Source organism: Canis lupus, chromosome 21 (genome assembly GCF_011100685.1).
Source record: "Canis lupus familiaris isolate Mischka breed German Shepherd chromosome 21, alternate assembly UU_Cfam_GSD_1.0, whole genome shotgun sequence".
NCBI lineage: Eukaryota > Metazoa > Chordata > Mammalia > Carnivora > Canidae > Canis > Canis lupus.
This window is the reverse complement of record NC_049242.1, coordinates 23,754,419-23,769,927: the sequence shown is the minus strand read 5'-3', so window position 1 is coordinate 23,769,927 and position 15,509 is coordinate 23,754,419. Positions and strand designations below refer to the sequence as shown.

The 15,509-nt window shown below is 39.0% G+C and overlaps 1 protein-coding gene across 1 annotated transcript in view; it reads left to right on the top strand.

Moving 5' to 3' along the window:
• RNF169 (ring finger protein 169) overlaps positions 1 to 15,509 on the top strand; it is an 81,361-nt gene continuing 65,852 nt past the window's right edge. Inside the window, exon 1 of the mRNA XM_038568626.1 lies at positions 1 to 526. Within this exon, the coding sequence (XP_038424554.1) occupies positions 16 to 526 (511 nt within the window). The 5' untranslated portion in view covers positions 1 to 15. The remainder of the gene's footprint in view (positions 527 to 15,509) is intronic.

Genomic DNA, 15,509 nt, shown 5'->3' with positions numbered 1-15,509 from the left:
CAAACGGGAAACAAGATGGCGGCGGCAGGTCCGAGTACTCGGGCCTCTTCCGCGGCGGCAGCGGCAGCTCTCAGTCGGCGGGGCCGACGGGGCCGCTGTGACGAGATGGCGGCAGCCAAGACTGGGGCCCCGGGCGCAGCCTCTGGCCCCGCACTGCTGGTGTTGCCGCCGCCGCCGCCGCTGCAGCCGCCGCCGCCGCCGCCGCCGCGGCCGGAGGAGTCGGGCTGCGCCGGGTGCCTGGAGACCCCGGGGGAAGCGGCGGCCCTGCCGTGCGGCCACTCGCTGTGCCGAGGCTGCGCCCAGCGCGCCGCCGACGCCGCGGGCCCCGGTTGCCCGCGCTGCCGAGCCCGCGGCCCGGCTTGGGCCCGCCGTCGGGCCCGCGACGACGGCCAGGCCGACGCGGAGGTGCAGGGCGAGCGCGCCCGCCGCGGCCACCCGGAGCGCTGCCGCCCGCGCCGGGACGGGGGCGCGGCCGCCGCGGGGCCCAGGCCGGAGCAGGAGCCGCGCGCCCCGGCCGCCGAGCCAGGTGGAGCCTCCCGTCCTCCCTCTGGGGTCCGGGGCGAGGCCGAGCGCGCCCGGCCCGGCCTGGGTAGGGGGTGGACGGTCCCAGGCCGCCCTCGAGCGGCCGAGCCGACTTCTCGTGCGGTTAGGGCTGGGCTCTGTCCGGGTGCAGCCGGTTCTGGGTTTTGAACTTCGGAATGAAGTGCGGGCAGCACGGATTTGGAGGGGCAGCGAGGGGGTCCCGCGCCGTGCGGAAGTGAGAAGTTTGGAGGGCAGCCGAGCATTCTCGCCACCAGTTGGGGCCGGGTCGCCGCGGTGCGGGGAAGCAGGGCTCCGAACTCTGCAGGGGCGCTGCGGGGTCAGGGGAGTGTTGGGCTTGGTGCTGCGTGTAGCAGAGCTCGGGGTCCAGCCGTGTCGAGAGGGGGCTGCTGGGCCCGAGTGCGCGGATCTTGAGGGGCCTGGAGTATCGGGGGGGGGGGGGCGGGTTGCGTTTGAGGATGTGGAGGGAGCTTTTCAGACTTCGTGCGGAGTGCGTTGGGAGAATGAACTCCCATGTGCAGTTCGCACAAAGTCTTGAAAAATGCATGCCTGTGCACGGAGCTTGGCACATAGTGAGTGTGGAAGCAATAAATCAGGGTTATTTATATATAATGATTCCAGAATCTTATAAGCTCCAGTAGTGCTGGAGACCAACAAAACAAAACAAAACTTGGATGGGGTTTAAAAGTTTCGTAAATGGAGATTGGTTGGCAGGGGCTGCTTCTAAGCTCCACGGCAGTGTGGGTTTCCGACTATCATCCTGGCAGTTAAAAGTCTGTTGCAGGACTGTTGCTTTCAACCTCTTTGCCTTTCTTTTTTCTTTTTTTTTTTTTTTTTTTTACCTTCCATAGCCTGTCACTCTTTGGTGCTGAGCTTGACATAGAAAGTGTCCAGTAAACATCACAAAACAAAACTGTTATCACTTAGGACTCTTCTGAGACCCTTCCAATCAGCACAACGTCTAGAGCTCTTTGATAAGAAATGCTCACTTAAGAGGAGATTTTCAGGAGGCATTATTAGGAAAGGCCAGATATTTGCGCCTCTTGTGTTGGGAATTCTGCAGTGTGTTATTTTCAGTAGGGAAAAGAAGGCGTTGCTTGTGTATGGAAATGTAGTCTCTAGAAACTGCAGGTTCCAAAATGCAAGTCTGTTTTGGTTCAAGCAGACACCTTCCACTGCCCTAGGGTACTTTATTATTATTATTTTTATTTCTACATCTTATTTCTCTATTTCTTATTATTTCTTGTGAGCTTCACATCAGATAGGTACTTTTATTTCCATTTTACAGATGAAACTGAGGCCCAGAGAGGTTAAGTAACTTGCCTGAGGATGAAAACCCGGTTCTATCTGATTCTTGCTCAAATCAGGCAAGAAGGCCTCCTCAGATATCATCTAATTTGTGGGTGATGTGTGAGGATCTCATGCTATTTAATTTGCCTCAAATTCTGAGATTATGATTTAAAAAAAAAAGTATTTCACTGGTTTCCCTACGAGTACTATTATATGGTCAAATAGGATAGAAATTTCTATTCTTATTTCTAATGTCTGGACTCCTTTGTGAAATAGTCTGAAATTTGATCCATGTGAGGGAGTGTGGCTCGATAATTTGTACAAACTTTTTCCCTTGAACAAATTTGTCATAAAGTGTATCAGTAATTAAGGAAAATTATATAAAATGAGATTCCTAATTAGGATCTATTGAATCACTGAATATCCACCAATTATTTTATGTATTTATGAGGACTGTGATGAAAAATATTTTTCCTTAAATGTTCTTGTTGGATCATTGAGTATATATGATTACAGGCTTATAAGTCAAATCATTATAGAAGAATATTCCTGAGCAGCGTTTGGGAATTCTAGTTTCAGTGGGTTGTTTGGACTCCTTGAAGTAATACACAATTTTTTTTTTTAATTTTTATTTATTTATGATAGTCACAGAGAGAGAGAGAGGCAGAGACACAGGCAGAGGGAGAAGCAGGCTCCATGCACCGGGAGCCCGATGTGGGATTCGATCCCGGGTCTCCAGGATCGCGCCCTGGGCCAAAGGCAGGCGCCAAACCGCTGCGCCACCCAGGGATCCCCAATACACAATTTTTTAATTTAAAATTTTAATACACAGTGCATTCACATCATACAAGAATATAAGGAAGTATGCAATGGAAAGGTTCCTCCTACCTTTTACTCATTTACCACTAACACCAAAATTCTCATTTGTTCTTCCGGTTTCCTTATGCTTACACATAAAAATTCATATACATTTATTTTAGTTTTTGATCTTTTTTACACAAAAGGTTGTATATTGTATACACTGTTCTGCAACTTGCTTTTTTCATATCAAAATACATTGTGGAAATCTTGTCATATCATTATATAGAAAGTTCCTTCATTCTACTTACAGCTGCCAGGAATTTCATTGAATGGCTTTAACAATTTACTTAATCATCTGTTGGTGGACATTTAGGTTGTTTGCAATCTTTTGCTATTATAAATAGCTATTCATAAAACTGTTATATACACGTGTATGTGCATTGTTATGGAGAGGTCACCTGTAGCTTTTACCAATTCTCAAAGTGTGGCAGAAAGAAAGCTAGGAACCATTGTTTTAACCCAGGTCCCTCATTCTACAGAAGGGAGGACTGAGGACTAAAAGAGAGTAGACAGTTATCAGCTAATGGTCATAATGAGTTAGTAGCAGATAAACAAGGACTGAAAGAGTAACCCATAAAGAAGGGGTAAAACATACCCTAATTCTCAGTTAAATGCTGATGATGGCTTTTCATAGGGAAAAAGTAAAAGATACCAGTTTCATAAATATTTACATTGTATTTTTGAGTGGGAAACAGCAACGGAATTAGCAGCTTTAGGTATATTCACAAGTATATTGTTTAGCAATATTCTTTTGGCATAGTTAGGCCAGTTGATGAAAGAAAGGTCAGGCCTGCTTTATGATACTGGAAATTAAATTTTGTAGTAAATGATTGGTGTTTAAGAGAAATTCTTATACTTTTGTTGTTGTTGTTGAAGCCCCATGGCTCTCTTGGAATGGAATTGTCTATGAAATAAGTGCAAGAGTTTATGCTTGTTGAAAATTTTGGTTGTGTTGGTGACATTTTTGGTTTTTTTGCTAGCTTCTTGGCAAGCTTTAAAGTTCAGAACCTTAAGGACTCCTGTGTAAAATGTTTTGTTTTATTATATGCATTGTCAGTTTGCTTATGGATATAGTATCAATTGATTTGTGCAACATTGTGCGAAGGCTACTGCAACTTTATGTTCCTTGAGGATCTATATAGCTCATTGCATATACTGATACAGTATTTGGACTGCTTTGAGGAATATTCACAAGTATATAATGAATGCCGGTGCTGTGCCAGGCATTATTCTAAGTCCTTGGGAGACATTAGTGAATGAAGTATTCAAAGATTTCTTCCTCTTGAAGCTTATATTCTAAATTTAGAGACAGTCTTGGTCCACTGATTTTATTTATTTTTTAAAGATTTTATTTATTTATTAGAGAAGGGGAGAGAGATTGAGAGAGAGAGAGAGGCAGAGACACAGGCAGAGGGAGAAGCAGGCTCCATGCAGGGAGCCTGAGGTGGGACTCTATCCCGCCTGGGTCTCCAGGATCATGCCCTGGGCTGAAGGCGGCGCTAAACCGCTAAGCCACTGGGGCTCCTCTAGGTCCACTGATTTAAAAAAAAATGTAGCACACAGGCATGCATAGGTACCTTTGCAACTACAGTTGACCCTTGAACAACAGGAATTTGAACTCTGTGGGTCCATCTGTACATGGGTTTTTTTTCAATGAATACATTACAGTGCTATAAAATGTATTTTTTCTTTCTTAGGATTTTCCTAACATTTTCTTTTCTCTAGTTTTATTGTAAGAATATAGTATGTAATGCATGTAACATACAAAGTATATGTTAATCAGCAGTTTATGTTATTAGTAAGGCATCTGGTCAACAATGGGCTATAAAGTTTTGGGGAAGTCAAAATTTACTCTGGATTTTTGACTGTGCCAGGGGTCAGCACCCATTACCCCTGTATTGTTCAGTGGTCAACTGTATATACAACAGCAATACTTAAGTCTCTTTGGTAATAATTAATGAATTTTAAGAATTCATTTAGTCTTTTGATTTTAAATCAGAAGTGATCATTCTAAATTACACTGCCTTTGAACTTGAAACCAAGACCTTTTTAGTTCTTTTTCATCTACTATGGGTAATTATTAAAGAGAAAAGCTAGACAAAGGCCAATGAATGTTTTAAATTGGCAGTTAGAACTTAAAAAAAATGTTTTTCGTGTTAAAAGTGCATTTCAAACATTGAATAGTACCTTATTTATCTCTTCACTTTAATCCTACCCAACCTCCTTGTTCACTTAGGGTTAACTTTATACATTTAAAAAATTTCCTCTTTCTGTGACAAACAAGTAGTTCTGGTTTATTACTCAGTTGGCAGACAATGTTTGCTATGTGTGCAGCCTAAATTGCATTTAGAACTAATGAATAATGAAATCATGTGATTGTAGTGTAAAAGGACAAGAATTTCCCTTAGCTGTAAGGATTTGTTTTAAAATGTATAAAATGACTCAACTTTTTAATCCTTAATGACACATATTCCAGAATTTGAACATGTCTTTATGTGTTATACGAATGCAGGAAACAACTCAGAATGAGATTACCTCACCAACTAAATATTAATTGCCATTGAAGGAATATCTCTATTCTATAGAATTCAGGATCGAGCAGCAGGAATTCAGGAGGTGTTTGTTTTGTTCATTCATATTTCTACTCCTGCCTAATTTGCAGTTAATCTGGATGAGTTGCTTACCCTTGAATTCATTTATATGAGGTTTTTTGGAGTGTAGGATATAGGACGTGTTTGTCAAATATTATCCCACTAATTCAATGAGCATTTTGGGAGCACATACTCTGTAAGATAATACAATAAAAAAGATGAATAAGACATGATCCCCATTCTTTGGGATTCCACAGTGTGGTTGGACAAACGCCTTACCAAATAACATTACAAAGTGGTAAGTGGGCTAAATGCATAATGCCAACAGAAGAGTATAGGAATGGGATAAGTGAGAATCTGGAGGAAAGCTGAGGAATTTGAGCTGTATGTTGAAAGGTGTAGGAATTCACCACATGAAGGAAGAGGGGATGGCCATTACAGCAGAAGAACCTGCATGTACAAAAGCATGAAGCCTCTTGGCATATTGAGGGACTGACAAGGAGTTGAATATAGATGGAATGTGTGACTGGAGGGGTCAGGAGAAGAGAAGGTACTGTGGAAGTTAGATCACAGATCACAGGGCATGGAATGTCATGACAAAGTAATTTGAGATTTTTTTTCCTGTAGATAGGGCAGAGCCCTTAAAGATTTTTTTAAGGATGGGGAGAGACAGAGAATCTTAAGCAGGCTCCATGCCTAGTGCGGAGCCCAACACAGGGCTGAGATCATTATCTGGGCTGAGATCATTACCTGAGCCGAAATCAAGAGTCAGACGTTTAACTGACTGAGCCACCCAGGGACCCCTGCCCTTAAAGATTTTTAAGTAAGTGGAATGACATTATAATGTGCTTTAGAAAGACAGTTTGGTTGGAGTTTGGAGGAAAGATGTGAAGAGAAACAAAGGAGTCCAGTTAGGGTGCTATTTTGGTAGTTCAGGAGTAGACAGATGAAGAGAGGCTGGACTAAAGCAGTGGCTTTGGGGATGTTTCCTTCAGTCATGTGTTAATTTAGTAACTATTTGAGACCCTTCTGTGTGCTAGGCACTAGAACTACAAATAGAATAAAAACATTCTTTCTCTTCAAGTCAGTGTAATTGGGAAGATTGGTATATAAACATGCCACTGAAATGTGTAATAAATGCAGTTATAACCGTGATGCAAGATATAATTGTAGAAGGTAATAAGGTATATATTAATAGAGCAAGTTAACGGAACAGGATCTGGAAATGGATTGCCTATGTTTGAATTCTAGCTCTGCTGTTTATAGCTGTGTGTCATTGGGTACATTGCTTATGTCTCTGTACCTTAATTTCCTCATTTAGAAAATGGGGATAGTAATAGCAAACGAAATCATAAGATTGTTAAGACTAAATGAGTTATTAGAATGTATGGCATATAAAGAGCTCAGTGAATGTTAGCTGTTTCACAAAGAAGAGAATCAAACTCAGATGGGTCAGGAATGGCTTCAGTAAAAGATACTTGAATTTGATATTCAGTAGGTGGATGAGGACAGGATAAAGACAAGGAAAATCAGTATATTTAAAAGCACAGGACTATGAAATAACAAGGAGACTTCTGGAGATTGTAAGTAGGAGTGGTTGGAGCATGGAGTACATGTGGGAGAGTGGAAGGAGATGGAATTCCAGAAATAAGCAGTTACTAGGTAATAGTGGACTTTAAATGCTGTGCTCGGGAGTAAGGATCCAGTGAAGAGTTTTAAAGAGGAGTTCCATCTTTGTATTTTACAGTAATTACTAGTATGGGGTTAATGTAGCAAATGGATTGGAGAGCCCAGATTCTCTTTTAGCAAGATGGCTAACTGAGATAAGAAGACTCCTCTCCCAGAAATACCCAGAAAAGCTAGATGATATTGAGCTAACAATTCTTTTAAATGCATTCCTGAGCTTGCAGGAAAGACAGAAAAATCTCCAGGTCCTAGAAATAAAAATGGAACTAAAAACCAAAACTTTAGTAAGCCCTTGAGTTCATGCTGTGTTGCTCTGGAGCAGGGTGAAGGGGTGGGGTGAGGGGTTATTTCTGGTTTTCTGTTCCTAGTGGATTGAATTTTAACCATGTAGAAAAAGGAACCAAGACTAAGACTTCTGCACAAAACTGGGATTCTTAAGTGCATTCAAAGTGAAAGGGTGAGTAGAGAAAAATCTTCCCACTGACACAAGGTAGTAATAAGAAATCTTGTCTTGATTTACCTGGGCTCTATGCAGAGAGGAAATGGGACAAAAAGCTTCCTGAGAAATTGAAGCACAAGACATAAGCTTTGCTCATATTTGGGATCTGGATTTATATTATATGATTTAAGTATCACCATACTGAGAAATTAATGTACAAGCTGGCCCCAAAATAGCAATACCCCTGGGTCACCTGGAGAAAGGGAAAACAAGACTCCAAGGGGTTTTCTCAACTCGGGCCAGAAGAGATTCTCTAAAAAGAAGTAAGCCCAACTGAAGATGAACTTATAATTAAATGTGACACGAGAGGAAACCATTTTCTAACATAAATGAGAGTTAGCTGATATAACAAGCAAGAGGATTATATCTCTGGGAACTGGGATAGTAGGATAGCAGCTTGAAGGATAATTTAAATTAGCACATTTTAAGTGACTAGAGACATTAAAGAATTAATTGACATCCCAGGAAATGAGTAAGACATTATGAAACAGGTACATTTGAAAAATATAATAAATGAAAAATATAACCAGTGAAGTTAAAAAAATCTTAGTAAACAAGCAATAGCATATACAGATGAAGAGAAAATCAGTAAGCTGGGAATCCTGAGAATGCAAAACATAAAGGAAAATCTGAAAGATGAAGAATAATGAAAGATTAAGAATACCCAAGGTTGGGATCCCTCGGTGACTCAGCGGTTTAGCGCCTGCCTTTGGCCCAGGGTGTGATCCTGGAGACCCGGGATCGAGTCCCACATCAGGCTCCTTGCATGGAGCCTGCTTTTCCCTCTGCCTGCATCTCTGCTTTCTCTCTCTGTGTCTCTTATGAATGAATAAATAAAATCTTTTAAAAAAAAAAAAAAGAATACCCAACATCTAATAGTAATTACAGAGGGAGAAAAATAGAATGAGGAGACATGGAATTGAAAGAGATGATGACATGAGAATATTTGAGAATTAGTAAAAAGACATGAATCCTTAGGTTTTAGACTTAGAAGGCCCTAGAAAGAATTAAATGAACAAAACAACCCCATATATTGCAGTGAAACTGTAGAATACCAAAGGCACTTTAAAAAGCAACCAGAAAGCAAAGACAAAGGAGCAACAGGCTGAGAACAGACATCTTGAAATCAACAAGAGAGGCCAGAATTTTGGCTTCAACAAGAGAGATCTGAATTTTGTACTCAGCTTAGTTATCATTCAAGAGTGAAGGAAAATCAAAAATATATTCAGATAAACAAAAATACAGAGAATTTACCATGATATTTCTGAAAGAAGTATTATACTAAATACACTTCAGGAAGAAAAGAAATTAACAGGGGAGAAAGGATACAAGAAGTCATGGTGAACAAAGAAATCAGGTAAACTAAGCCAAGATTGACTGTATAAAACAAAAATAATTATGATTAATTGTGGGGGCTAAAACCAAAGTGGAGTTAAAATATTGGACAAGGATAAAGTGTAAGCTGGGAGAGAAAGTGATCAGTATTAATGAGTTCTAAGGTTCTATATATAGTTCAGGAAGAAAGAGATATTGATTAACTTTAGGCTCTCGTCAGATGCATATTAAAAATTTAAAGGTTACCACTAAAAGAAATACAGTGCATAACTTGATCTGCTATATATATATATATATATATATATATATATATATATATATCCATATATTTCCCAAGTTAGAGAATATACATTCCTTTTAAACAAATGTAGAACATGCACATAATTAGGCACAAAGAGAGTTTCGACAAATACCAAAGATTGCTATTTAAACCATGTTATCTGACCCCAATACACTAAAATTAGAAATTAATGATAAATATAGCCAATCCCCCTGCCAGTCCATGTTTGGAAATTAAAAATGCGAAAACAAACTTCCAGATAATGTATGGTAAAGAACAAAATCATGGAAATTGGAATATATTTAGAGTTTAGTAACAGTGGAACTAACTCTCAAAATCTGTGGAATACAACTAAAGCAAAACTAAGGAAAATTTAAGTGCCTATATTAAATTTCATTGAATGTTAAGATGCCATCATTTGTAAGATATACAGACTTTTTTTTTTTTTTTAAGATTATTTCTTTATTTATGACCTGAGCGGAAAGCAGATGCATTAATTGACTGAGCCGCCCAGGAGCCCCTTACTTAGACTTTTTAACTTTATACTTACTGAAAGAGCTCTTTTTTTTTTTTTTTTTTTTTACAGTAAGTCTTTTTTTTAAACTCTTTTTTTAAAAAAATATTATTTATTCATGGGACACACACACACACACACAGAGAGAGAGAGAGAGAGAGAGAGAGAGAGAGAGAGGCAGAGACACAGGCAGAGGGAGAAGCAGGCTCCACGCAGGGAGCCCGATGCCGGACTCGATCCCCTGTCTCCGGGACCACGCCCTGGGCCAAAGGCAGGCACCAAACCGCTGAGCCATCCAGGGATCCCCTGAAAGAGCTCTTATGAGTTTATTTAGATATAGATTTAGCTTATCAGTTGAGCATATATTTATAAAAGGAAGTGAAGTAATAATTTGTAGAATATTCCTGTTTTTCATGATTCTTCTAAATTAGGTTTTGACTGAATCATGGAGATTTGAGTCTTTCTACATAGTATTACCTACTGTGTCATAGAGAACATTTGTGATACAGTGTTTCTTAGAAGAGTTTCCTGTAGCTATCTCTACCATTTTCTTTGACATTGCTGGCATCCATCAAATTTTGATGCTGATGCTTTCTTGAGCATGCCAAATGGCTTCAACAAAAGGTTTTCAGATGAGACTCTTAGTTCTTCCTCAGATGGTCTATAATAGGCTTGTTGGCTAATAGTGAGAGGTTACAGTTCAGTCATGCCACCAGGAATAACCAACAAATCACTACATTTTTTTGGCAAGCTTATTCTTTAATTGTCTTTATTTATACATAAATAAGCAATGACAGTGACATCATCACTACTCCCTGGCTGACAGTGATGATAAGACTTCCATTGTAAGAAACATCCCAATTTCAGAGATGTTAATATGAAGAAATGTGTGTCCTAGAATCTGTAAGGTATTTGAATTGAAAAAAGACTGAAAAATATATTTTTTAAAGATTTAATTATTTATTTGAGTGAGAGGCCAAGGGAAAGGGAGGGAAAGTCTCAAGCAGACTCTGCACTGAGCACAGAGCCCGACGCAGGGCTCGATCTCATGACCCTGAGATCACAACGTGAGCCAAAACCAAGTCAGAAGTTCAGTCGACTCTGCTACCCAGGCGTCCCAAGACTGAAAATTATTGAGTTAAGTGGCCAACTGAAGATAGAATAGTAATAGCAGATTAAACCCAAAGGAAGAAGAAGATAGGAAAGTATAAAGATAACAGAAATTAATGGACTAGAAAACAAACAGTGAAGAGGATTAATAAACTGAAAATCTAATTCATGGAACTAATACGAGATTTATATCGTAGACAAATCTCTGGCAAGACTGGTCAGAGAAAAATAAAAGGCATAAATGTTAGGAATACAACTATAGATATGATAAAGATATAAAAACCCCATAAGTATAGAATATGTCATGCTTTTGAAAAGTATAAAATAGTCAACTTCCTGGAAAATGCAACCTGTCACAGCTTACTCGAGGATAAATAAAAAGTATGAATAGAAATGTAACTTAAGAAGAACTTAACAGGGGATCCCTGGGTGGCTCAGCGGTTTAGAGTCTGCCTTCCGCCCAGGGCGTGGTCCTGGAGTTCCAGGATCAAGTCCCACTTCGGGCTCCCTGCATGGAGCCTACTTCTCCCTCTGCCTGTTTCTCTGTATCTCTCTCTGTGTGTCTCTCATGAATAAATAAATAAAATCTTAAAAAAAAAAAAACTTGAACAAATAGTAAAATCTTCTCACTAAGTAACATGGGGATGTAAAGAACAAAATCCAGAATGTGGGAAACTGTAGGATACATGGTCCATTTGCTTCCACAAATAATGTGAAGAAGAAGAGGAGGGGGAGGAAGAAAAAGAGAAGAGAAAGAAGAAGAGCAATAGAAGGGAAACCTGTAGTAGATTAAAAGATACAACAAATTTAAGTGTATGAATTTATTTGGATCCTGATTTGAAAAACTATAAAAAAGTTTGTCAGGAAATTGAATACTCTTTCGATGTTTGTTGGCATTAAAGATTATGAAATTTTTAATGTGACAGTAGTTTTCTGGTTACATATTTTAAAAGAGTCCTTTAGGAGAGATACTAAAATGTTTATAGGTAAGATGATATGATGTCTGGGATTTGCTTCAGAATCATTCCTTCAAGGAGAATGGGGGAGGTAATGATTAGGGGATTAGATGAAATATGATTGGCAGTGAATTAATTATTGAAGCTGGGGGATGGATAGGTTGGGGTTTATTATAGAGGTCTAATAAATATTTGAGATTTTTCCACAATAAAAAGTGGAAGAAAACTTCTATCCATTAAAGAAGTACCAGGCACAGGGTTTTGCAGTTTACTGGAATATTATAGGATGGGTAGGAATAAAAGTGTTGCTAGATTTCTTCTAGAGGGCTTTTACAACTTGATATCAAAATCACACAAGGGCAGGATAAGAAAGGAAAAATACTGGCCAATCTCATGAATGTATATTTTAAAAATCCCAGATGAAATATGCACTACTCTAGTAGTGCATTAAAAAAAAAAAAAACAACAACAGCCAAGTAGCATTTATTCCAGTAATGGGAGCTCAGTTTAACATTAAGAGTCTAATGTAGGGATCCCTGGGTGGCGCAGCGGTTTGGCGCCTGCCTTTGGCCCACCCAGGGCGCGATCCTGGAGACCCGGGATCAAATCCCACGTCGGGCTTCTGGTGCATGGAGCCTGCTTCTCCCTCTGCCTGTGTCTCTGCCTCTCTCTCTCTCTCTCTCTGTGAGACTATCATAAATAAATAAAAATTAAAAAAAAAGAGTCTAATGTAATTCACTATATTAATGAATTAAAGGAAACTAAAACCATATGATCTTTTCAATAAATTCTTAGAGGAGCAGTTGACAGAATATGCCGCTCATTATTTAAAAAGCCAGAACAGGGCAACCCCGGTGGTCCAGCGGTTTGGTGCCACCTGCAGCCTGGGGTGTGATCCTGGAGATCCGAGATCGGAGTCCCACGTCGGGTTCCCTGCATGGAGCCTGCTTCTCCCTCTGCCTGTGTCTCTGCCTCTCTCTCTCTCTCTCTCTCTCTCTGTTTTAATAAATAAAATCTTTAAAAAAAAAAAGCTAGACTACTTGGAATAGAAGGGAACTTCTTTTTTAAGTGGGATTTATCAAAAAGGATATTTAGTGGCCAAGAACAGTCAAGACCATTTTGGAGTACATTGCTTTACCAAATATTAAGCTATTATAAAGCTGTATTAATTAAAACAGTGAGGTATTGGTATCAGGATAGTTGGATAACCAGTGTTAAATAATTTAAAAATCAAAAAAATAAAAGAGTCCAGTAACATGCCCTCATATATTTGATTGGTAGATGACAGGTGGCATTACAAATCAGTGGGGCAAAGACACTGTTTTCAGTTGTGGATAGTTAGCTAACGATACAGAAAACAGGAAAAAAATAGATCTTTACCTTATACCATACACAATTCCAGATTAAAGGTCAAACTATAAAGCTTGGGAAATACTACAAATGTCTCTAAAAATGGAGTAGAGAAGTATTCTTCATACAAGCAGCATGAAAGAAATATTGATAATTTTTGGACACATTAAAACACTTCTCTATGATAAAAGGTAATAGAAAATAAACCACAGGATGGAAGAAAATATTTTCTTTTTTTTTTTTAAGATTTATTTATTTAGTCATGAGACACACACATAGAGGCAGAGACATAGGGAGAGGAAGAAGCAAGCTCCCAGGAGGGAGCCCAATGTGGGACTCAATCCCGGATCCCAGGATCACGCCCTGAGTTGAAGGTAGATGCCCAACCACTGAGCCACCCAGGCGTCCTGGAAGAAAATATTTTCAATGAAATAACTGACAAAAGATTAATATCCAAAATATATGAGGAACCACAAATCATTATGACAGACACCTCATTATAAAAATGGTGAGGGGATTTGAGTAGACCTTTCACAGAAGGAGGAAAACTGAAAGGCCAATAAACGTCTGCAATGATGTTCACTATCATTGATAATTAGGGAAATGCAAGTTAAACCCAATCATGAGAGCTCATCAAACTGGCATAATTTATTATCGATTAGTGACAATAATGGTGAACTACATGCTGCTGGAGAAGTATAAGCTGGTATAACCATTTTGGATAGCAGTTTGGCCATACCTAGGAAGGTTGAAGAGATACATTTCTTGCCATATGGCGATTCCATCAATAGGTGTCTGCCCTATATATGAATATGTGTATGACACTTATGATATATTCATGAATATATACCTATACATAATTACAAAAAAAATTTTTTAATGATGCTCACTATAGTACTGGAAAAAGTAGTAGCAGCCATCCTTGATAGGAAAAAAGGATAAAGGGATAAATTATAGTTGAGACAATTATTGTTTGTCTCTCCAGAAAAAAACGTTAATATACATTTCCTGCCAGACTCTACTAGCCTTTTTACAATGCTTAATTACTATATATAGCTTTTTAATGATAAGATTAGTAAAGAAATGGTTTGACTTTCTAGTGATAGATAGGGTCAGACTGATGTTTAACCACTTTGGTGATTAGGGAAGTTTCTGTTGCCTCAGGATATCACTCAGATATCCTGTAGTATCTGAAATTCAATACATACTCTCTTTCGGTCTCTTATTCTTGTGGTTCTTTTAAAATGCAAGTACTTCTGAGAGAGAAAAAGATAAACTTGTTCATGTAGGATAGGGAGGTTTTATCAGATTTATACATTCTTCAAGTTGGAATAGTTTTGGAGAGGGAATTCACATTTATGGAATTTCCTTTGTACTAGGTCCCATATGTTAGGTTTTATAGTTTATTTACTAGACATTTATGGAGTATCCCGTATGTATAAGACCTTGAACTAGGTACATAAAAGGATAGACTTGAAGAGAGCAAGAATGTTTAGGAGAAACACCTAATCACAAGAACTGTGCCTCAGTCTATTTTAGAAGATTGGATTAAAATAAGTTATACAATTATGAAGATATGTAAGGAAAGAAGAGTGTTTTCTGATTATTCATACTGATAAAGATGATGCAAGACTGTCCAGTTTCAGCATCTAACTATCCTTCCTGGTTTTCCAGAGGAAATGGATAGTATTATTGTGAAGATCGTTGTTTGCAGAAGCTGAGGTGATTTATCCTAGATTGATACTTTCCATAGGGCTGATAATAGTTGTTTTGATTTGAAAGGTCCATAGTTCTTAGGCTAAGTAAAGATTCTGTTTATTTTATACCCATTTATTGAACTCTTGTGTCTATATTATAAACTGATCCTGGGGAACATTGGAGGTCCTCCTGGTGACTTTTAAAGAGCAGTTTTGGGAGAGTGGTGTAACAAAGAAGGCCCTAATAGCATGGGTTAAAGTGAGAAAGGAGAAACTGAATATATATATATATATATTTTTTTTTTCTTTGTAGGGGTTTGCTGTAAAGGGGGGCAAGGAAACAGGCCAATACCTGCTGGGGGACAAGAGCTTAGGAGTTTTTTTCTTCTTCAGATAAATGATATTAAGTCGTTTGTATATTATCATATTAGGGAGAAATTGATGGTGCTGGGGAGAGTAGAGGAAACTGATGAGCTAAGGTTATGAAGAGGTGAGAGAAGATGTGAACTGGAACACCAGGGGGAGATTGATCTTACACATAAATAGGGATACTTTTCCCATTCTGGTGACTCTACTCATTGCTGTCTATATTTGGACAGTTTTAATGGTTTGAAAGTTCAGTTTTGTGGTGTTTCAAAATCTGCTTCCCTGGTGTTAATATTCAAGTACTTAAAAACCATGATTATTTCTATTTAAAATTTTAGGTTAAACTTCTCTAATTAATCTCTTTGTTCCTCTTCCTTTGTTACCAAAGGTTCTGGTCATACTGCATTACTTAAAGATATTGTAATATAGTATGC